The sequence below is a fragment of the Myxocyprinus asiaticus genome, chromosome 36 (assembly GCF_019703515.2).
Source record: "Myxocyprinus asiaticus isolate MX2 ecotype Aquarium Trade chromosome 36, UBuf_Myxa_2, whole genome shotgun sequence".
NCBI lineage: Eukaryota > Metazoa > Chordata > Actinopteri > Cypriniformes > Catostomidae > Myxocyprinus > Myxocyprinus asiaticus.
The window spans coordinates 36,423,557-36,447,253 of NC_059379.1; the positions used below are offsets into that span (position 1 = coordinate 36,423,557).

At 39.1% G+C, this 23,697-nt stretch overlaps 1 protein-coding gene across 3 annotated transcripts; it reads left to right on the forward strand.

Moving 5' to 3' along the window:
• Positions 1-23,280, forward strand: LOC127426844 (cytochrome b-c1 complex subunit 2, mitochondrial). Of its 3 annotated transcripts, none has more exons than XM_051673873.1 (14): positions 1-137; positions 6,675-6,776; positions 7,830-7,979; positions 8,072-8,136; positions 14,344-14,400; positions 14,488-14,612; positions 14,734-14,831; positions 15,068-15,125; positions 16,024-16,119; positions 18,027-18,226; positions 18,315-18,395; positions 22,303-22,379; positions 22,522-22,675; positions 22,942-23,280. In XM_051673873.1, exons 2-14 carry the CDS (start codon positions 6,759-6,761, stop codon positions 23,023-23,025), a joined length of 1,263 nt encoding a protein of 420 aa, XP_051529833.1. In that variant the 5' UTR covers positions 1-137; positions 6,675-6,758; the 3' UTR covers positions 23,026-23,280. The 3 variants fall into 3 exon arrangements, with proteins under 3 accessions (XP_051529833.1, XP_051529832.1, XP_051529831.1); XM_051673872.1 differs by lacking the exons at positions 1-137; positions 6,675-6,776 and adding exons at positions 342-494; positions 6,553-6,639; XM_051673871.1 differs by lacking the exon at positions 1-137 and adding an exon at positions 355-494.
• Positions 23,281-23,697: the final 417 nt, after the last annotated feature.

Sequence of the window (23,697 nt, forward strand, 5' to 3'; positions counted from 1 at the left end):
AGCCAAGGAAGTATTAGACCAGATGCACATCATAATGCAACTAAAGCAGAATCCCGGACATTTTCGCAAATTTAGAAATCCCGGCCGGACGCGTTTTTAAGGACCAAAAAAGAGGACATGTTCGGGGAAAAGAGCAGGTATGGTCACCCTACACTATCGGTTAGGTTTAGGTTTAAGGTCTAGGGTAGGGAGGTACATTTTGATTTAAAAAATGGTGTGATTGGTGTGAAAATTATGTAAACAAAGAGGTGTAAACTTAAGGCGATATCATATTAATAACAGAATATAAAATTTCGATTTTGAACGTTTTTGTTGTTGTTGTGAACACTCCGAGTCAGCGCGTGGCAGTATAAACTCGCGCCTGCCTGCAGATGGACACACAGAAGCAGAGTGCGGGATTGTGGGTAGGACATCCATAGGTCAGCTATACTGCTGCTGTCTGTCTGAAGGAGAGAGTGAAGATGAGGGGAATCCGGGGGATAAACCAGTTATCGGTGAGAACTTGATTCACTGGGTTAAAGATGATCAGTAGAGCTTCTGTCACATGTGTGTATGTCGGTATATATGAGCTTTAGGAGCTCATATCGGAGTACTGCAGATACAACAGACACTGGCCTTGTTTCTCATTTAGAGAATCAGAATGAGTTTTATTGCTCTCACGTACACAAGGAATTTTTTTGGTGATAGGAGAAGCAAGTGCACACAGAACATTACAGTGAGTATAAATAGACATACAAATAATAGGACATATAACAGAATGGCGTATGTACATGTGCAAGTGGTAATGTATGTGCAAGGTAGGGGTATGTACAGTTATTGAATTAAATACGTGAATTTACATATGTACATGAGATATGTGTTTACATTATTGCACTATGGGGGAGTCCTAAGGCAGTTTAATTTAGTGATGGGAAGATCGGATCATTTTACTGACTTGAATCTTTGAGTCTCGTTCAGAAAAATGAACGAATCTTTATTCAAGTCATTTTGTTCATTTGAGCAGAATTAAATTAAAATATTAGATTTTCAATAGCCAAATCCCCCAACACGTCTACTTAAGCAAACTTTGATTATAGTCCCACTAAGGAAAAATTGATAATAGAGCCAAGGACAAATTATGAGAAACAGAAATTATTAGTTCACCTCTGGAGTCTTTCGTTTTTTTGTCACGTGACAGCCGTATGTGCATAGTATACGGCTGTCACGTGACAAAAGAACGAATGACTTGGACTAGAAGACTCGATCATTTCTGTTTCTTGTGTGTGGAATGCATAGCGTATACAGCTGTCATGTGACAAAAGAAGGAACGACTTGGTCCAAAAGAGTTGAAAGGAGAACTAATAATTTCTGTTTCCTGTACAGCGCCTATGCGGTTTTCAGGTAACAAATGAACGGAGGTTGCGCAATGCACATGAACAGCCAACACAAAATGAACGAATCACTCTCTGAGACTACTCGTTCTTCTGAGTCACATAAAAGATTTGCTCAAAATGAACGAATCGTTCATGAACGACCCATCACTTGTTTAATTGTTCATGTGGAAAATGGCCTAAGGGTAAAAACTGTTCTCGTGCCTGGATGTCCTGGCACTCAGTGCTCTGTAGCGCTGGCCAGAGGGCAACAGTACAAAGAGGGATTGGGCAGGGTGTGTGGGGTCCAGAGAGATTCTACCTGCAAGTTTCCTCACTCTGGATACGTACAGGTCTTGGAGGGTGGGCAGGCAGGCACCAATAATCCTCTCAGCTGTCCTGACTGTCAGTTGTAGTTTCCTTCTGTGGTCCTGTCGCAATTATTAAGTAACCATCTGATCGCAGATATTTCATCTAACTGCAGTTATTTGAAAGGCTCGCGCCAAACTCCCACGAAAATATAAACAAGTATAAACTTTGATAGTGAACGCAAAGCGCTCCGGTTTCACTTTAAACGATAATGTAATGTCAGATGTTCCTGGTTCATACACACTGTGTTAATGACACGCAGTGGCCAGGAGGAGACGCACGCTTACTCTATTTCTGTGGAGTGATAAAAAGATGAAACTGAGGGTACGTTTACACGACAACGATGTACTAAAAACGGAAACGTTTATCCTTTGTGTTTTTGAATAGTTTTGCGTACAGACGACAACGTTGTCAAAACAATCCCCGTTCACACAGATCCGCGAAAATGACTAAACACGCTGTATTATGCATGCCAGGCCAGTAGTTGGCAATGTCATTTTGTAAAGAAACACTACACGCCTGCGCACAAGCACTCTTCCACAGAGCGGTAAATACAAACAATGAAGATGGCGAAAGCATCGAGCAGTTTTGTCTGGACGGACGATAAGGTTGCTTGACTACAAGTCGTGAGCAGCACAAACAGTCCTGTAGTCCGCCATTGTAGTTTTGAATGTGTCGCGCGTTGTTTTGAAGTACTCGCGGGTAGGCCTATAGACTGAACGCGTAATACGCATGCGCATGACGTCATCGTTTTCACAAATTCGCATTTTTATGTGTTTACACGGAGACGATAACGGCATCGTTTTCAAAACCTTGCACTTTGAAACCCGTTTTCAAAAGTTTGCGTTTTCAGGCCCCAAAACGCTGTTGTTGTGTAAATGAACAGCCAAAACGCATACAAAGTTTTCCGTTTTTAGTTGAAAACGTTGTCGTGTAAACGGGCCCTGAATCTCAGAGGTTTTGCTTCATGAAAAATAAGAGCTTGTGGGTTTAATCAGAGCATTAAAATAATGTGTAAAAGTGAAGAAATTAGGACAGAAATGTTTAACTATTGCATAATATAATAAAAATATAATAAAATACATATCAAAATTATTTTATTTTTTATTTTAAAAAATATAAAATATTAGTTCAAAAAACAATCGTGTAAATGTAAAATTTACCAAAACTAAAGCTGACCAAATAGAGAGACATTTTTTTTTTCTCCCAATTTGGAATGCCCAATTCCCAATGCACTCTAAGTCCTCGTGGTCGCATAGTGATTCGCCTCAGTCTGGGTGGCGGAGGACGAATCCCAGTTGCCTCCGCGTCTGAGACAGTCAACCCGCGTATCTTATTACGTGGCTTGTTGAGCGCGTTGCCGTGGAGACGTAGCGCGTGTGGAGGCTTCACGCCATCCACGCTCAATTCACCATGCGCCCCACCGAGAACAAACCACATTATAGCGACCACGAGGAGGTTACCCCATGTGACTCTACCCTCCCTAGCAACTGGGCCAATTTGGTTGCTTAGGAGACCTGGCTGGAGTCACTCAGCACGCCCTGGGATTCGAACTAGCGAATTCCAGGGGTGGTAGCCAGCGTATTTTACCACTGAGCTACCCAGGCCCCAGAGAGACATTTTAAAAGGAAATCATAGTTTATTCCTATTTTATTATTTGATTAATATATTTGAAGTTAAATATATGAAAATGACTTCTTACAGTGTATGAAGCACACATGCAGAAAAAAGCACTCCTTAAAATTATGACAATTAATCGTGAAAGCCCTTAAAACCATTAATCGTCACAGTCCTAAAACAGACAATGAACTGCCATAATCGCAATTATTTGTTTGACAGGCAAATTTTATAATCGTGACAGCTGTATCCTTCTGTCTGATTTGGTGGCTGAACCAAACCAGACAGTTATAGATGTGCACAGGACAGACTCAATGACGGCCGAGTAGAACTATGTCAGCAGCTCCTGTAGCAAGTTGAATTTCCTCAGCTGGCAAAGGAAGTACAACCTCTGCTGAGCCTTCTTCACAATGGAGTCTATGTGGGTGTCCCACTTCAGGTGCTGAGAGATGGTAGAGCCCAAGAACCTGAATGACTCCACTATAGAGAGATAATGATGTACAGGTGTCAGTTTAGCTCTTAAATGTCTTTTTTTACCCTCGACTTTCTTCCCTGTTATGATTATAAATGTATAAGGGATTTGTGCCTGCCAGTGTCCACGTTTGATTTGTTGATTTGTTAATAGCATACGTGTGTTTTGCCCCAGCTCATGGTTATGCAATTTGAGTTTATCATTCCTCGACCACCCAAACCCACTTGGTGCTTAAAAATACATCTTAAAAAAAGAAAGAAACATGTTTTAGATTATTTGGATTTGCTAGTTAATCAACGTGACTGGTGTCACAGCAAATAAAGCTTTCGTGTTTCCTGATATCACCGCTCGTGTGTTCAGAATTTAGTCAACACTATATGCACACAGTACATTCTGGGGTAGAGGGAGAGATGTAGGGGGAAACAGGGCTAGCTGTCACACTTTTTACTCCAGTGACTATTAAATAGTAAATATCTGAATAGACACAAACCTTAAAGGGAGAGTTCACACAAAAAATAAAATTCATTCATTATTTTCTGACCCTGGTCTTGTTCTAAACCAGTGGTTCCCAACCCTGTTCCCCAAAACTGCACATTTTGTATATCTCCCTTTTCTGACACACCCAATTCAGGTCTTGGAGTCTCCACTAACGAGCTAATGAGTTGAATCAGGTGTGTTTGATTATGGAGATATCCAAAATGTGTAGTGTTGGGGGGCCTCCAGGAACAGGGTTGGGAACCACTGTTCTAAACCAGTATGGCTTTCTTTCTTTTTTGGTACACAAAGGGAGAAAAAAAGTCTGCTCAATGATGTCACACAATGGCATTTAATGGTGTTTAACATGCCTCTTCAAGCTTCAAAAAGGACACAAAAGCATTATTCAGAAGTCAAATAAATTACACTAGTAACACAATTTTTGTTCCTGGGTAGTGTGTTTTTTCCTAATTGCTTATGCCTCAGAAGTATAGAAAATGGCTATTATTCCCCACAAACTTTGCTTTTGTGACCAGGACAGTGATATTTTGAAATTGACCTATTTCCAATGAGAAAACGGGCAAATTTGTGTCTTTTCGTTCACATAAATTCAGAAAAAACAACGTATGAATCCAAATCAACAAGTATTTATACTATAGTAATACAAAAATGACTACAAAAGATTTAGAAGTGAGTAGTTTTTCGAGATTTACAATTATACTGTAAATCACTTTCACGAATCAGCCCCCAAATGTAGTCTCCCATCATGTTCTCATTATACTGTCCTTGGAAGCAGCATTCAAAGTCCAGTATATCCTGGTAGAAGCGCTCGCCTTGATCCTCCAAGTACGCTCCCATGTTCTCCTTGAATTTATCAAGATGAGCATCAAGGATATGGACTCTGAGGGACATCCTACAGCCCATTGTGCCGTAGTTCTTCACCAGAGTCTCAGCCAGCTCCACATAGTTTTCGGCCTTGTGATTGCCCAGGAAGCCCTGAACCACTGCGACAAAGCTGTTCCAAGCCGCTTTCTCCTTACTAGTGAGCTTCTTGGGGAATTCATTGCACTCCAGGATCTTCTTTATCTGTGGTCCGGCGAAGACACCGGCTTTGACCTTTGCCTCAGACAGCTTAGGGAAGAAGTCTTGAAGGTACTTGAAGACTGCCGACTCCTTATCTAGAGCCCTGACAAATTGTTTCATAAGGCCCAATTTGATGTGCAGTGGTGGCATCAGCACCTTCTGGGGGTCCATCAGTGGCTCCCACTTGCTGTTCTTCCTCCCCACAGAGAACTCGGTCCGCTGTGGCCAGTCCCACCTGTGGTAGTGCGCCTTGGTGAGCCTGGTGTCCCAAAGGCAAAGGTAGCAGGGAAACTTGGTAAAACCGCCTTGGAGACCCATCAGGAATGCCACCAGTTTGAAGTCTCGTATGACCTCCCAGCTGTACTCATCATACTTCAAGGCATCCAGCAAGGTCTTGATATGTATCCACTTAGGCAGCTGGAACTAAACTGAACTGGTGGGCTTAAGGCCCCTGTATTTATATTACTGGAAACTTCTAGAAAGTTCTAGAAGTTACTCCAAGTTTACTCAGCACTGAATCTATCTGGAATGTTCTGGAAAATAGGTCAATTTCAAAATATCACTGTCCTGGTGACAAAAGCAAAGTTTGTGGGGAATAATTGCCATTTTCTATACTTTTGAGGCATAAGCAATTAGGAAATAACACTACCCAGGAACCAAAAAAATAAAAAAATAAAAATTTGTTACACCGTGTTATTTAATGTGACTCATGCCTTGTTCTGAAGTCATATGATAATGTTTGGTGAGAAACCAAAATTTTATTTATGATTTAGTGAAACTCTTGACCGGCCCACTGCGGTCTCCTGTACTCTCTGTCTGAATGTGGCTTGTTTGTGTATGTGTGGCACTCTCTCATTTTGATTTCCGAGTACTTCTGTTCATACAAACAAGGCGTGGCATAGAAATGCATCTCCTCTTTGACTTCAGACTCTTCAGACAAGATTAATAAGTTATTTTTTTCTGGTTTTTGTGCAGCTGTGTTGTGTTTTGTTGTTAATATTGCTGTGGTGGACCTATTTTTAAATAATGAAAACTAGTTTTCAGTTGAACGCCCCATTTCGTGAGCAGGTCAGATTGAACTGCTGCTCTCGTGCACTCTCATGAACGTGCACAGGAGAGCAATGGTCATCAAGATTTTCTTATTAGACACACTTTCTTCAGAGCCATGATGTGTTTTCTGGTTTTCAGAAGAGGCTTTATGCAGCTCAGGCTGCTCGTAAGGTGGAGGTGGCAGCAGCCGTGGAGCCACTAAAGTATACGCCACAGGAAGTGCAGGTCAGTAGATGATGATTGTCTCTCTCTCTCCACAGAGACGGTGCTATGCAGCCACTCAAAGGGAGCAGCCCTTGACTGTGCCTCTGCCGGGCATCAAGGTCTCGGCAGGGTCTCCTCACATGTACCAGGATGTTCATGTATGTGGGGTTGCTAATATTAGGGACTGTTATGTTTACCATAGGTCATGATAAATACAAAATTCAGAACTGGATCCCTTTCAATTAATGAGTTGGAATTTAAATTTAATCGCCTAAGCCTCACAGGATGTTGAATTGACATTTGAATTGGAATGACAGGAAGAGGAATGTATTGAATCACACAACAGAGCTATTTCATTAGTCCAGCAAAAGGTTTACAACAAATGATAAAAAAAAAAAATTACATCAGTGATTTAGACTAATTGTGTATAAGTTTTATTCCCTAATATGTAGAATTGTAATTTTGCCAAACAGCACCACAATATTTACATCCCATTGCTTTCAGATAATAATAATAATAATAATAATAAAAGTCAAATAAAGGTTTAATATTAAATATATAGTCCATTCATTTTGTGAAGGGTTTTTTCTGTACTGGTGAGGGTTAGTTTAGTTTATTAAATATAATGAAATATTTATAAATTCAATACAAATTTCTAAAGGTGGCATCAAATGTTATTACTGCAATATTTTATGTCATCTGCTAATGTAATATCTTCTGATTTGCTGCATGTATGATAACATGTTTCTTGGTAATTCATACTGAAAAATTAAATTAATTACAATAAATGTATTTTAAAAACTCCACAAAACATTTAATGGAATTTCATTCCAATGTTAATTCTACTCCCTTCAATTTAAATTCGAATTACAGTTTGTATCCTATCCTTTGAATTGAGGAATTTAATTTGAAAGGTATTCTCTATTCAATTCTGAATTGATGCACAACCCTGGAATTCACTGTAGGTATATGTTAGAAATAACATAGATGTTTAGTTAGGTGTTTACTTGCTATTTAGAGTAAAAATGTTAATTGTGTGTTTGTTATAGTGGAAGTTATGGTCAAAATGAAAAATACAAGTGTAGCTGAATCAATAGTTGCGAGTTAACAGTGTTTGGCTCAACTTGAAAATTTCATAAGAACAATTTGAGTAACTGTTTAATTCAAAATGGAAGGTGTAGTTACACTCAAGTTATTTTTCCCATTTTCAGGTGACAAAATTGCCTAGTGGTTTAGTTATTGCGTCCTTGGAAAATTATTCACCTGCATCTCGGATTGGAGTGCTCATCAAGGCTGGGAGCCGATATGAGAGGATGGATAACCTCGGAGTCACACACTTGCTGCGTCTGGCTGCCAGTCTGGTATGCACTGATAAGGACATTGTGTTTTACCGCTGTACTGTTAGTATGCAGTGACTCTTTAAGCATTCACTTGACTGTGCTGCTCCTTCTAGACGACCAAGGGTGCGTCTGCCTTCAGGATCTGCCGTGGTATTGAAGCTGTAGGTGGAAGCTTCAGGTCAGTACAATGATGTGTTTTGACATAGAACAAGCTGCTTGAGAATTTATTAGAGATGCACCAAAATTTTTGACAGAAAATGGCAAAATAAATAAATAAATAAATAAAAAAACGGTTTTGGGGCTGAAAGAGAAAAAAAATCTTGGCTGAAAATTTGAACAGAAATTGTTACTTTAAAATCATTGTTACTTCAAATGCATTGTTTATGTTGCATAAAGTCCGCATCCCCATAAGTGAAGTGATCGCTCTATTGGTCATTAGCGCATTAATAAAAAGTGTTTTGATGCTGACTACCACACCTGGAGTTGCAAGTTCGAATCCAGGGCGTGCTGATTGATTCCAGTCAGGCTTCCTAAGCAACCAATTGGCCCAGCTGCTAGGGTGGGTAGAGTCACGTTGGGTTAACCTCCTCGTGGTCGCTATAATGTGGTTCTCGCTCTCGGTGGGACGTGTGGTGAGTTTTGCGTTGATGCCACGGAGAATAGCGTGAAGCCTCCACATGCGCTAGGTCTCCGCGGTAATGCGCTCAACAAGCCACGTGATAAGATGCTCGAATTGACGGTCTCAGATGTGGAGGCAACTGAGATTCATCCTCCACCACCCGGGTTGAGGCGAGTCACTACGCCACAATGAGGACTTAAGAGCGCATAGGGAATTGGGCATTCCAAATTGGGAAACCGCTCTGGTATTGTGTGTCAAGATAGTTACTGTCAAACTCCAATATGACATTAAAGAATCATAAAGGCACCGTTTAAGTAGTCCATATGACTCGTGCATTATATTAAAAGTCTCTTGAGGCAATACAATAGTTTTGTGAATCGCAAAGATAGCATTTTAATAAGTAAATATATAGTCTACATGCTCGGTGCACTTCAGCGAAGTGCACTGTACAGTGACTCTGTTGTTGACACACACTCATAGCATGCTCTCAAAAGCTCGTGAAGTGCTGTTGTTTTTAGTGTAGCTCATTCTTCCTGGAATGTTCTGCCACATAAATATTATTATTATTAATAATAAATTACAATAATATTTAAATTGACTGAGTAATGTGATATCCTATTAAAATTACAGTAAAATGAACATAAAAGAGATCCACTAAAGAATTCATTCCAGGTCCACATAGAATGTGGGGGGAAAAATGTGCCAGCAGAACTGGCTTCGTGTTCACCTGAAGATTTTCACTAGAATTACTGTTAATTTTGCTGCTGCATTATACAGTAGAGTAGTTTACAATAAAGTTTTTCTTAATAAGCTACACATTTTTTTTATGTAATTCTTCTCTGTCTACTAGGGATGTCCCAATACCGATACTGGTACCGGAATCACTCTGATACTGTGCTCACGGACTCGTGCTCGTAAAAATGCTCCAATACCAAAAACCGATACCATCTGACATGCGAATGTCATTGCGTAAACATTCAGTGCACAAATTAAATCCACTGTGTTCTAGTGTGATTATTAAACAGCAAATGCTGTAATTTAATGAAATAAATATATAGTCTTGAGTGTGCACATGCAGACTACATATTTAGTTAAAAAGCAGAATTTTTGCTGTTTGAAATCACACTAGGTCAAGTGCAGATGTGAAGCCGTCTTCACTAAACCACTTCACTCGGTATTGCGTCAAAATAAAGGCCCCGCAGATATAAAATAAAATGCATCACTACTGTATATTTATGTAATATTCATGTAATAATAATGATAATAATAATAAAAAAAATAGTATTTGTTTTATATTTAAGCAATACCTCATAACTGTGATGCTCTGTTGTGCAGGACTTTATTTGACAAAAATAACTTCAAAGTTCTATTTTGAGTATCTGTATAAAAGCACTTCATATGATAATGCAATTTTAAGTTGAAAATTACTGGTAATTTTCTACTTTCATTTGATTAAATTTGTATCGAATTCATTTATTTAGATACCCTTTGATGATACAATTGAATTAAACGGTTGAATATGAAAAAAAAAAAAAAAGATTTCATAGGGCCATACCTGTTCATGAAAAAGAATCTTCCCCTTAAATTTGCAAAAGAATCCTTATTGATGGACAGACTTTACATCATGGTTTTCATTTTTACAGTTGCTGAAGCCAATAAAGTCAGCAGATCAGCTCTCTTGGTTAAAAGTAAATATTTTAATAACGAATTTTTTTTTTTTCATTTACAATTTTATAAAGTATTGTAATTTTACAGTATTGTATTTGAAAACTGCAACATAAAAAAAAAAATGGGATTGGTTTCAGTACTCGTTCTCAAAAAAATGGTATTGGGACATCCCTACTGGAGGTCTGCACGGGCCTTAAAATGAAACCCAAACCCGACCCATACTCGAGACCGTGTGGACCCTACCCAGCCTGAACGATACAGTCAGAGTTTAAGCCCGACCCGAAATCGCTTACTATCTAATTTCTTCTCCTAGCAAGTACTGTTGCAATAGGCTGTATTTTATGTAAGCATATAGGCAACTTTCATAACAGTACCGAAACAGTAAACATACAAAGTTTAACAAGGCACGGCAGCCCCTTAGTACACTAGAGCAGAAGGGAAAAAAGCGCTGCCTTACCGTTTATTTGCTGAAACTTCACTTGGTACAGAACAATGTGGAATAAAATGAAGCAATGCAACAGTCCCCTCTTGGTGCAGAACAATCTGGAATAATATGAAACACTGCAACAGTCCCCTCTATGCAGCCTGAACTTGTTTAGAATGTTAAATCTTTGTGACACCTGCACTAAAAAAAGTCTAGACGCAGCGCAAAGAATGAAACAGAGCGCAAGTGTCTCGACATGCGTTTTTGAAAATTTTAAGTTCTTTTTGTCTTGACATGGTGTTTAAAATGTGCCGGTCCTGCGCGAGACACTGGGAAAAAAAAGTGAGAGGCGGTGTAAATGTCAAAGACATTCTTCCAGCATGTGTTTTCATAGGAAAACAAGGGAAAACTGAACAGACGCACGCAAAAACACATTCGGTGTGAATGGTCCCTAACTTGTCCTTTCGTGCGTGTCTGTGAGTGAGAGCATGTGTGCGAAACAAGTTCGGTAAGCCTGTTTATTTTTTCATTCATACAGACCCGAACCCAAAGTCCTACTTGAAAAACTGACCCGAACCCGGCCCGAAACCCGTTGGGATCTCTGGTCTTGTCGGGCTCGGGTCGGGTTGCAGATCTCTAATCCCTACTGTCAACTTTATTTTATAATGAAATGTGTAGTTACAAAAAAAAATTATAAAAAGAATAAACTGTTTTAGTGTACCCCTAATAATATCATTTAGAATTTGTTCAATTATTTCAAACAAAGTCTAATTTAAAATAACGATTTTTGGTTTTTGGCCTAGTGTGTCCAGAATTTTCGGTTTGGGCCAAGAATTTTCATTTCGGTGCATCAATAGAATTTATACTATTATAGTTGTTCCCAACTGGTTATGTTTTAGGACCCAGATTTGGTGACCCAAAATAGTTCTTTGGTGTACAAAATGTAACGTCCTTTAAATAATTGAAATTGAAACATTGAAATGTATTAATATAAACATGGACTGCATAGGCCAAATTACATGCAAAATTGTTAACCTGAAATAGGCTGAATAGAAAATATGACAGTATTGTAAATGCAAGTGTTATTTACCAGCCTGACACATGGAACAAACAGTGGGCCAAAAATAATATAAAATGAATTCATACAATATAAAAATAAATTATATTACTAAATAAATTATTTTTAAATTTTCTTTAACATCAACAACAAAATAAATGAGCTTCCTCTATTTTAAAAGTTGAGATTTATTTTTTTATTGTTAGGGATACACTGATATGGAACTTCTGGACCATTACTGTTATATAACATTACAGTACTGATAACTGATAATTCACAGCTCATTGTGGCCGATAACTGATACTGAAAACTGAAAATTGGCAGTTAATTGTGGCTGATACTGATAACCGGAAATTCACAGCTCATTGTGGCCGATATTGATAATGAAAACAGATAATTGACAGTTCATTGTGGCCAATGCCAACACTGATAACCAATAATGCAAAGCTCATTGTGGCTGATACAGATAACCAATAATTCAGTTTATTGTGGCCGATACCTATACAGATAACCGATAATTCACAGCTCATTGTGGCTGATACTGATAAAGAAAACCGATAATTGACAGTTCATTGTGGCCAATGCCGACACTGATAACTGAAAATGCACAGCTAATTGTGGCCTATATTGATAATGGCAACCGATAATTGACAGTTCATTGTGACCGATGCTGGCACTGATAAACGATAATTCACAGCTCATTGTGGCCGATAACTAATACTGAAAACCGATAATTGACAGTTCATTGTGGCTGATACTGATAACCGATAATTCATAGCTCATTGTGGCTGATAACTGATACTGAAAATTGGCAGCTCATTGTGGCTGATGCTGATAACGATAATTGACAGTTCATTGTGGCCAGTGCCAACACTGATAATGCAAAGCTCATTGTGGCTGATACAGGTAACAAATAATTCACTGTTTATTGTGGCCGATACCAATACAGATAACCGATAATTCACATCTCATTGTGGCTGATACTGATAAAGAAAACCGATAATTGACAGTTCATTGTGGCCAATGCCGACACCTGATAACTGAAAATTCACAGCTCATTGTGGCCTATATTGATAATGGCAACCGATAATTGACAGTTCATTGTGACCGATGCTGACACTGATAACTGAAAATTCACAGCTCATTGTGGCCGATAACTGATACTGAAAACCAATAATTGACAGTTCATTTTGGCTGATACTAATAACCAATAATTCACATTTTATTGTTGCCGATATTGATAATGAAAACAGATAATTCACAGCTCATTGTGGCCGATGCTGATAACGAAAACCGAAAATTGACAGTTCATTGTGACCGATGCTGACACTGATAACTGAAAATTCACAGCTCATAGTGGCCGATAACTGATACTGAAAACCAATAATTGACAGTTCATTGTGACGATGGCGACGCTGATAACTGAAAATTCACAGCTCATTGTGGCCGATAACTGATACTGAAAACCAATAATTGACAGTTCATTTTGGCTGATACTAATAACCAATAATTCACATTTTATTGTTGCCGATATTGATAATGAAAACAGATAATTCACAGCTCATTGTGGCCGATGCTGATAACGAAAACCGAAAATTGACAGTTCATTGTGACCGATGCTGACACTGATAACTGAAAATTCACAGCTCATAGTGGCCGATAACTGATACTGAAAACCAATAATTGACAGTTCATTGTGACGATGGCGACGCTGATAACTGAAAATTCACAGCTCATTGTGGCCGATAACTGATACTGAAAACCAATAATTGACAGTTCATTGTGACGATGGCGACGCTGATAACTGAAAATTCACAGCTCATTGTGGCCGATAACTGATACTGAAAACCAATAATTGACAGTTCATTGTGACGATGGCGACGCTGATAACTGAAAATTCACAGCTCATTGTGGCCGATAACTGATACTGAAAACCAATAATTGACAGTTCATTTTGGCTGATACTAATAACCAATAATTCACATTTTATTGTTGCCGATATTGATAATGAAAACAGATAATTGGCAGCTCATTATGGCCGATAACTGATACAAAAAAAAAAAAAAAACGATAATTGACAGTTCATTGTGGCCAATACTGATTATGAAAACCGGTAATTGACAGCTCACTGTGGCTGATACTGATCACACTTTAAACTGGAGCTGCCAGCTAATTAATTAAAAACTACTCGCTTGAAACAAAATAGGTGTCGTTCAAAAGCTTAAAATCTGGATTTTCCAATCTGTATGCTGATTTGAATAAGAAATAAATGATACTCACATAAGTTGGATTTTGTTCATTTATGTATTATGGTAATCCTCACTAAGTTACAAATTATCGGTGAAAATATTGGCATTAATTTCATTACCGGCTCGATAATAACATTTTGATTGGCCAATAAAATATCGGCCACCAACATACTGTATCATGCCCCCCCTTTCAATTATGTTTAGGCTAGTTGCATTTAAATAGTTGCCTTTAGCTTCGTTGTCCACAACCCAATTTTGGGTCATGGCCCACCAGTTGAGATCCACTGGAATAATATATATTATTATACTCAGAGCATATTTGGTATTCTGTTTTTCTTTTGTTAGTAATATTATATTTTTATGTACAGTGTGTCAAGTTCCAGGGAAACCATGGTGTACACTGTGGACTGTTTGAGAGATCATATGTGAGTAGTACATATAATTAGATTGTGTGATGATATGTGTGGATAAGTGTGACGGTTATCTAATTGGTTATCTGTGTTCTCTCACAGTGACACAGTTATGGAGTATCTGATCAATGTGACCACTGCACCAGAGTTTCGCCCATGGGAAGTGTCTGATCTCACAGCCAAGGTGAAAGTGGACAAGGAACTTGCCAAGCAGACTCCACAGATTGGTATGTGCTGTGTTTTATTTAGATGGAGTTTAAATGACATTATTTTGTCTTGCCTTTCCATAGATTTGATATGCTGTGGTTGGATATCCTAAAATCTCATTTTCTGTTTCTGCTTCAAAAGGTGTTATTGAGAATTTGCATGCGGCAGCTTATAAGAATGCACTGTCCAATTCCTTGTACTGTCCAGACTACATGGTTGGCCAGATCACCACAGAACAGGTAAGGCATAATTTTGAAATAACTAAATCATAAATATGATTATGGTAATTTATTTGTGTTTGGTATATATTAGTGTTTACATATACTGCAGTATTTGTGTCATTGTGACTGCTTGTACTTTGCAAAAAGACAAATTTCTAGCATTTGTTCTGTATTGACACTAGCTGTGTATAATACGTCAAATTCTGGTTATTTAATTTTTTTTTTTCCTGTTTTCTGAATGTCCTTTTACACAGATGCACACTTTTGTTCAAAACAACTTCACAAGTGCAAGAATGGCCCTTGTAGGTCTTGGTATGTTGGTATTTAATTGTATTTTAAAAAGAAAATGTTATGCTCATGTGCAGAGATGAACCAATAATCCATTTGACCTGTATTAATTTTTTTACCAATATTTACATATTTCGACTTAATTGGTTATCTGTTCTACCGATAAATACAGACAATTTATTGTTTGCATCAATTACTCAACTTTCCTTTTACATCAGCCATTCAGTGTCAGCCATTCATTAATTTAAGTGACAAATATGTAGCATTTTAAACTTAACAAATAGACACAGCCTAAAACAAAGATGAAAATGAGTTTGCAACTATTTAGATTGCAAAGCAACTTTTCATAAATAATAATAATAACTTTATTTTGTTGTTATTAATATGAAATTATCATAATGCATATTCATAATGCATATTGTGTTTATTGTTGTAGTCTAATGATTATTTGTTATTGTGTCACAAAGTAGACATAAAACAATAAATCAGTTCTGCATATTGGTTTTCAGACACTTAAACATAATAATCAGTATTATTATAAAAACAATATTGGTCGATCATTACTTAAGTGTTGGGTATTAATGGCCTACATGTAATCTGGATTACATAATCAGTTTTCATGTTTACTTATGTTTCATGAAAGGAGTGCAAATTGGTACTTGATACATTTAAAATTAGCTTTTCATCAAAAGATACAATAAGTAATAAAAAATAAATAAAAAATCAGATTTCAGATTAATCAAATCTTGATCTAAAAGATTCTTTCTCATTACAGTTTTAGTGTGTTACATTTCAGAAATGATCTACCCAACACTGCTACTCGTGTATATAGTCGTAAGACATTTTCCCTGTAAAAGTTTTAATCAGAGCTGAGAAATAAAATTTTTGAAGCATCATCATATGTATGTGTGTTATTCTGTAGGAGTGGATCATGCTGTACTAAAGCAGGTTGGGGAGCAGTTCTTGAACATCCGCAGTGGAACAGGCACTGTTGGTTCCAAAGCTGTGTATCGTGGAGGTACAACACATTATTACTACAAGAACATTAATGCGTACTACAGTTACACCATATAACCTGTTAGGTTTTACTATTGTCAGTAATTGCAAGGCACCTTATAAGCAACTAATCTGAAGCTCTCTATATCCACAGCAACTTTCTTCGTAGATATATAACAAATAAAATCACAACATATATATATACAATGAATTAACATTTAACCCCCGCTATTACCCCTCCCCTATCACTAACCCCACCCTGACCTCCAACGAACACCCCTGTGGTCACATAAGAATACACACACACAAAAAAAAAGAAAAGAAAATATAATAATCATACATAATTAAAACTAAACTTCTCTCTCCAGAGCCCCGCCCCGAGAGTCCCCCAAAAATGCTAAATAACTGCCCCATTTCCTATCAAACAAATCTCAAAATCCCAGCCTTCTACATGACACCTCCTCGAAAGCTGCCATCCTCCCCATCTCCGCACACCACTCCTGAAATGAGGGCACTCCAGCCGACTTCCATCCCCTTAAAATAAGCTGTCCGCCAATCATAACACTGGTCAGAACCCAATTTTTTTCCAGTATTTGTCCCCTATATTGATGACCGCCTCATCGCCTAAAATACAGAGTCTGGGGCAAAATGAAATTTGAGTGCCCAATACGTCACACATAAACTGAACTTAACACACCACCAAAAAACATGGGTTGTATCTCCATCTTCTGATTGGCATCACCAGCAGGTGGGTGTGTCTTTAAGACCAAGCCTGTACAATCTAGAGGGGGTCCAATAGAATCTATGTAAAATCTTAAATTGCATAAGGCGCACCCTTGCATATCTAGATGCAGACTTTGTTTTTTAGAGTCCTAGCCCTATCTCCCTCCTTCAGTACCAAGTTTAAATCTTTCTCCCATAATCTCTTAATAGAAGTTAAAGCTCCGTCCCCCAGACTCTGAATTAGCAGGGAGTAATACACTGATGCCTCATGAACTTTTCCAAAAGCAGTAATCACCTCTCCCAGAGTATCTGCCGCTTTAGGGGGGTTTGTGCTACTCCCAAAAATAGTACAGAGCAGGTGGCGCAGCTGTAAATGCCTAAAAAGAAATTAGATCTGGGAATCCCAAAATGTTGAACCAAATTTCCAGAGGATCTCAACACTCCACTCTCATATAGGTCACCGAGTGTAGCAACCCCCCTCACAATCCACTCTGACCAGCAGAAAGGGGACTTATTGATACATAATTTGGGGTTCAGCCATATGCTCGAGGAACAGCAACTTTCTTTACGGTCACTCGCACATGCCACACAATTAACACTCCTCATGTAAAGTGCATGAGAGACTCGACTAAAGAGCCGTTGTGATAAAAAGACTAGACGCAGAAAGCAGGTGTCTCAAAGCGCTTAAAAAAATTAAAAAACTGACACACCTGACACATGCACAAGTCTGCTAATGCATATGCCCATTCTCGAGTTGACTGACAGGCGATGTCTGTATCTAAAATGTGATTGGCTCTTTTACCTGTAAGGCGGGGTTTCCTTTTCTACATCTTTTGGCCGTCAGGCGTTTCTCCCATTATTCATTCTAACACCAGTGGTCTGTTTTGGATGAAAATTGTCGCCATGCATTGAATTGCCATCTCCGCAATCTTAGATTTTGGTTAAAACGAGGTATCTTAGAAGGCAGCATTATTTTACTCTGTATTATGTGGAACAGGCAGGAACATGCCTAATGCTGTCTAGGTAGGTTTTTGGTAAAAAGAGGCTTCAGTTTTTGTAGCACACTGGTAGGAATCTTGTTCTAAGTTATTGCATGAAGTGTTCACAACATTTTATCTGCTTTTCATATCCTGTTTAGTAGGAAGCCAGATCCTAGATTAGCACTCTGTCTCATTATACTGTGCACGGATTTGCTTTGTTCCTCAGGTGAGCTGAGGCATCAGACAGGAGGAGGACTGGCACATGCCATCATTGTGAGTGAGGGTGCGAGTGCAACGTCAGCCGACACCACAGCGTTCAGTGTGCTGCAGCATGTGCTTGGAGCAGGACCACGTGTTAAAAGAGGCTCCAACACAACAAGCACTCTGAGTCAGGCCATCTCTAAAGTCACCGCTCAGCCCTTTGATGCAAGTATAACCTTTACAAGACCTTCAGCTTTAAAAACAGATTTTATATGAACAACTCTTTGTGACTGTGTTTGTCTCTCTGTTGCAGGCCTCTGCCTTCAATGCCATCTACTCTGACTCTGGTCTGTTTGGAGTGTACACCATCTGCCAGACTAAGGATGCCAAAGATGTATGTGTGAATTACGATTATGGTCTGGTCTTAACATTAATTAACACCAAGGTCTTGGTTTGATTACCAGGGAACACACATACTGAAAAAAATGATGTGCCTTTAGTTGGGGTCCAAAATTTTGAAATTCTGATAGCTTGCGCCTATATATTTGAATCATGTAAAATACAGTTTTATGGCAATTAAGAACTGTTTATGGCTGGTACATTTTCTCAATTCACCCGCCATGGACAGGTGTGACGGCAAAAAAAGAAACGTCCCTTTTTCAGGACACTGTATTTTAAAGATAATTTTGTACAAATCCAAATAACTTTACAGATCTTTATTGTAAGGGGTTTAAACAATGTTTTCCATGCTTGTTCAATGAACCATAAACAATTAATGAACATGCACCTGTGGAACGGTTGTTAAGACATTAACAGCTTACAGACGATAGGCAATTAAGGTCACAGTTATAAAAACTAAAGAGACCTTTCTACTGACTCTGAAAAACACCAAAAGAAAGACACGCAGGGTCCCTGCTCATCTGCGGGTACGTGCCTTAGGCATGCTGCATGGAGGCATGAGGACTGCAGATGTGGACAGGCAATAAATTGCAATATCCGTACTGTGAGACACCAAAGACAGCGCTACAGGGAGACAGGAAGGACAGCTGATCGTCCTCGCAGTGGCAGACCATGTGTAACAACACCTGCACAGGATCGGTACATCCGAATATCACACCTGCGGGACAGGTACAGGATGGCAACAACAACTGCCCGAGTTACACCAGGAACGCACAATCCCTCCATCAGTGCTCAGACTGTCCGCAATAGGCTGAGAGAGGCTGAACTGAGGGCTTGTAGGCCTGTTGTAAGGCAGGTCCTTACCAGACATCACCGGCAACAACGTCGCCTATGGGCACAAACCCACCTTTGCTGGACCAGACAGGACTGGCAAAAAGTGCTCTTCACTGACGAGTCGCGGTTTTGTCTCACCAGGGGTGATGGTCAGACTCTCGTTTATTGTCGAAGGAATGAGCATTACACCAAGGCCTGTACTCTGGAGCGGGATCGATTTGGAGGTGGAGGGTCCGTCATGGTCTGGGGCGGTGTGTCATAGCATCATCGGACAGAGTTTGTTGTCATTGCAGGCAATCTCAACGCTGTGCGTTACAGGGAAAACATCCTCCTCCCTCATGTGGTACCCTTCCTGCAGGCTCATCCTGACATGACCCTCCAGCATGGCAATGCCACCAGCCATACTGCTCATTCTGTGCATGATTTCCTGCAAGACAGGAATATCAGTGTTCTGCCATGGCCAGCGAAGAGCCCGGATCTCAATCCCATTGAGCATGTCTGGGACCTGTTGGATCGGAGGGTGAGGGCTAGGGCCATTCCCCCCAGAAATGTCCGGGAACTTGCAAGTGCCTTGGTGGAAGAGTGGGGTAACATCTCACAGCAAGAACTGGTAAATCTGGTGCAGTCCACGAGGAGGAGATGCACTGCAGTACTTAATGCAGCTGATTGTCACACCAGATACTGATTGTTACTTTTGATTTTGACCCTCCCCCTTTGTTCAGGGACACATTATTCCATTTCTGTTAGTCACATGTCTATGAAACTTGTTCAGTTTATGTCTTAGTTGTTGAATCTTTTTATGTGCATACAAATATTTACACATGTTAAGTTTGCTGAAATAAAAGCTGTTGAAAGTGAGCGGACGTTTCTGGTGTGGCCACCAGCTCCAATCTTCCACCAAGGCACTTTCAAATTCCTGGACATTTCTGGGGGGAATGGCCCTAGCCCTCACCCTCCGATCCAACAGGTCCCAGATGTGCTCAATGGGATTGAGATCCGGGCTCTTCGCTGGCCATGGCAGAACACTGACATTCCTGTCTTGCAGGAAATCATGCACAGAATGAGCAGTATGGCTGGTGGCATTGTCATGCTGGAGGGTCATGTCAGGATGAGCCTGCAGGAAGGGTACCACATGAGGGAGGAGGATGTCTTCCCTGTAACGCACAGCATTGAGAATGCCTGCAATGATGACAAGCTCAGTCCGATGATGCTGTCACACCACCCCAGACCATGACGGACCCTCCACCTCCAAATCGATCCCGCTCCAGAGTACAGGCCTTGGTGTAACGCTCATTCTTTGACGATAAACGCGAGTCCGAACATCAACCCTGGTGAGACAAAACCGTGACTCCTCAGTGAAGAACACTTTTTGCCAGTCCTGTCTGGTCCAGCGAAGGTGGGTTTGTGCCCATAGGCGACGTTGTTGCCGGTGATGTCTGGTAAGGACCTGCCTTACAACAGGCCTACTAGCCCTCAGTCCAGCCTCTCTCAGCCTATTGCGGACAGTCTGAGCGCACTGATGGAGAGATTGTGCGTTCCTGGTGTAACTCGGGCAGTTGTTGTTGCCATCCTGTACGTGTCCCGCAGGTGTGATATTCGGATGTACCGATCCTGTGCAGGTGTTGTTACACGTGGTCTGCCACTGCGAGGACGATCAGCTGTCCTTCCTGTCTCCCTGTAGCGCTGTCTTAGGCGTCTCACAGTACAGACATTGCAATTTATTGCCCTGGCCACATCTGCAGTCCTCATGCCTCCATGCAGCATGCCTAAGGCACGTTCACGCAGATGAGCAGGGACCCTGGGCATCTTTCTTTTGGTGTTTTTCAGAGTCAGTAGAAAGGTCTCTGTAGTATCCTAAGTTTTTATAACTGTGACCTTAATTGCCTACCGTCTGTAAGCTGTTAATGTCTTAATGACCGTTCCACAGGTGCATGTTCATTAATTGTTTATGGTTCATTGAACAAGCATGGAAAACATTGTTTAAACATTTTACAATAAAGATCTGTAAAGTTATTTGGATTTTTAAAAAATTATCTGTAAAATACAGTGTCCTGAAAAAGGGACGTTTCTTTTTTTGCTGAGTTTATATACAGTATTGTGCAAAAGGCATTAAGGTGTTTCACAAAAACATTTGTCTTAAGATTTGTTAATTTGTTAATTATATCTTCAGCTTTAGTGTGTCAATAGGAATATAAATGTTAGACTCCCAAACATTACTTTTGCAAATAGAAAAGATTAGAATAGAAGAACAAGGAGCCCTGCAACAAATGTCATGGCCCCCACAAAACCCCCCACTGAACATCGTGTCAGTCTGAGATTACATAGAGAGACAGAAGCAATTGAGACAGAAATAGATTGAAGAACTGTGGCGAATTCTCCAAGAAGCTTGAAACATCCTATCTGCCAACAACCAAGAAAAACTGTGTCCAGGTGTACCTAGGAGAATTGGTGCTGTTTTATAGGCAAAGGTGTTCACACCGAATATTGATTTAGCTTTTTTATATTTACTGGACTTTGTATGAAATTAAGTGATAAATGAAAACTATTTATGTCATTATTTTTTAAGACATCCTCACTATGCAACATTTTTCACAAGTGCCTAAAACTTTTGCATAGTACTGTGTATATATATTAGGAGTTATTTTTTTATTGTTTAAAAAAAAAAAAAAAAAGTTTGGGTTTCTATAGTGATTCATTTTATTTAAATATTTTTATCAAATATTTAATCAGCTAGAAATCAGCTCTTTGTTAATGCTTGTGTAGAGTAAAACTTGCAAGTTACAACATTGTGTATAACCATGTAATATCATTGTTCTATCAATTGAGGCTCTTTTTGGAGGCATTTGTGAACTAACAAGCATAATTGTTTATATCTATTGATTCGAAAGGTTTGTACCTGACATACAAAAATGTAAATCTGTTCCAGTAATGTCTATAAATTGATTAATGTTTATTTAATTTATTTAATTTATTTAATCTTTAATCAGTTATTATAATTGAATGGAAAAGTCATGGAAATTGATTGGTCAAAAAGTGTGTAAACCCTGATTTGCGATTCTTGTGTTCAGGTAATCAAAGCAGCAGTTGGTGAGGTGAATGCTGTTGCACAAGGAAACCTTGCAGCGGCTGATCTCGGCAGAGCAAAGTGAGAGTTAACCATACAGCCATTATAGCTATTCTAAAACAGCTGGGCTCGATAACTTAAAACTAGACTGAAGTATTTTTATATTGAACCCATGTATTTATTTTAATATGATGATTCATGAATTATCTTTTTGACCGGGCAGGAATCAGTTGAAGGCTGAGTACCTGATGTCTATTGAGAGTTCTGAGGGTTTAATGGAAGCTATTGGTACACAAGCACTCATAGAGGGCACCTACCATTCCCCAGAGGCCATAGCCCAGAAAATTGATGCTGTGTCTTCAGCTGATGTTGTCAATGTAAGCTACTGTTGTCTCTAAAGTGGTGGGAATCCAGTTTTGGTAATACAAAAACATCATACGTTTGATCCCGGGTAATTTCAAAATATGAAATGGAGAATTACTAAGAGAACATTCTCAAGATTTTGGCCTTTAGGAAGACGCTTCCCCTGAGACACCAGCAGTTAGTGTACAAACACATTGTACATCCCTGATAAAATGTCTCATTTGGAAGTTATTGTTGTTGTATGCTACATTTCACCCATTCATTTTTTTTTTTTTTTCAGGCAGCAAAACGATTCATGTCTGGCAAAAAGACCATGGCCTCCAGTGGACACCTAGTCAACACACCTTTTATTGATGAAATCTGATGAGCAACCAGTACTCTCTTACATATTTTACTTTTAAACAATGTGTAACTCGTCTTTCAAAAAAGAAAATGAGGAAATGTTCTTGATTTCTGTGTTGTTGCTGTCCAAACAAATATAATAATGTCATGAAGAGCTGGCCTTGATATTTGTAATATTATATAAAGTGGAGTAATATCAAGAGAGGACCTTGGCACTTGTCCATTTGAAATGTATAGATGTAAATTAATAAAGTATCTATGTTCCAGCACCAACAAACATTTGTGAAACAAGTTTTTGATTTTGAACACCCATACCTCTTAACACTTAAAATGTGAGATGTTATAACATCAGGGGATCAGGCTGCTAGATTCAGTGAAATAAAAATATGGCCTTTTACCAGTGGAGTGTCTCTATCTTTACAATGTAGTCATTTTTGGTTTGTTTTTGATCATTATTAATCCCAGGATAATACATTTTGTAGATTAACTAGATTAGTACTTATACTTTTCATGACAATGGTACAGAATAGGACTTAGAAAAAAAATGTCGCATTTTCTTTTTTCAACAGTGGTCAATGAAAGTTGTTTTAATATGTTGCTTGTCGAACAAAACAAAAAAATTAGCAGTTTAATTTTTATTTGATATACTTAAAATTTTTGCAACCATGTTATCAAAATTTGGGACATCTTTGAA

Coding starts and splice junctions, on each gene's coding strand:
- LOC127426844 (XM_051673871.1), top strand. CDS start 462: ATGAGGGGAATCCGGGGGATAAACCAGTTATCG. Junction 7,980..8,071: donor TGCGTCTGGCTGCCAGTCTG/GTATGCACTGAT, acceptor TGCTCCTTCTAG/ACGACCAAGGGTGCGTCTGC. Junction 18,396..22,302: donor AGACTAAGGATGCCAAAGAT/GTATGTGTGAAT, acceptor TCTTGTGTTCAG/GTAATCAAAGCAGCAGTTGG.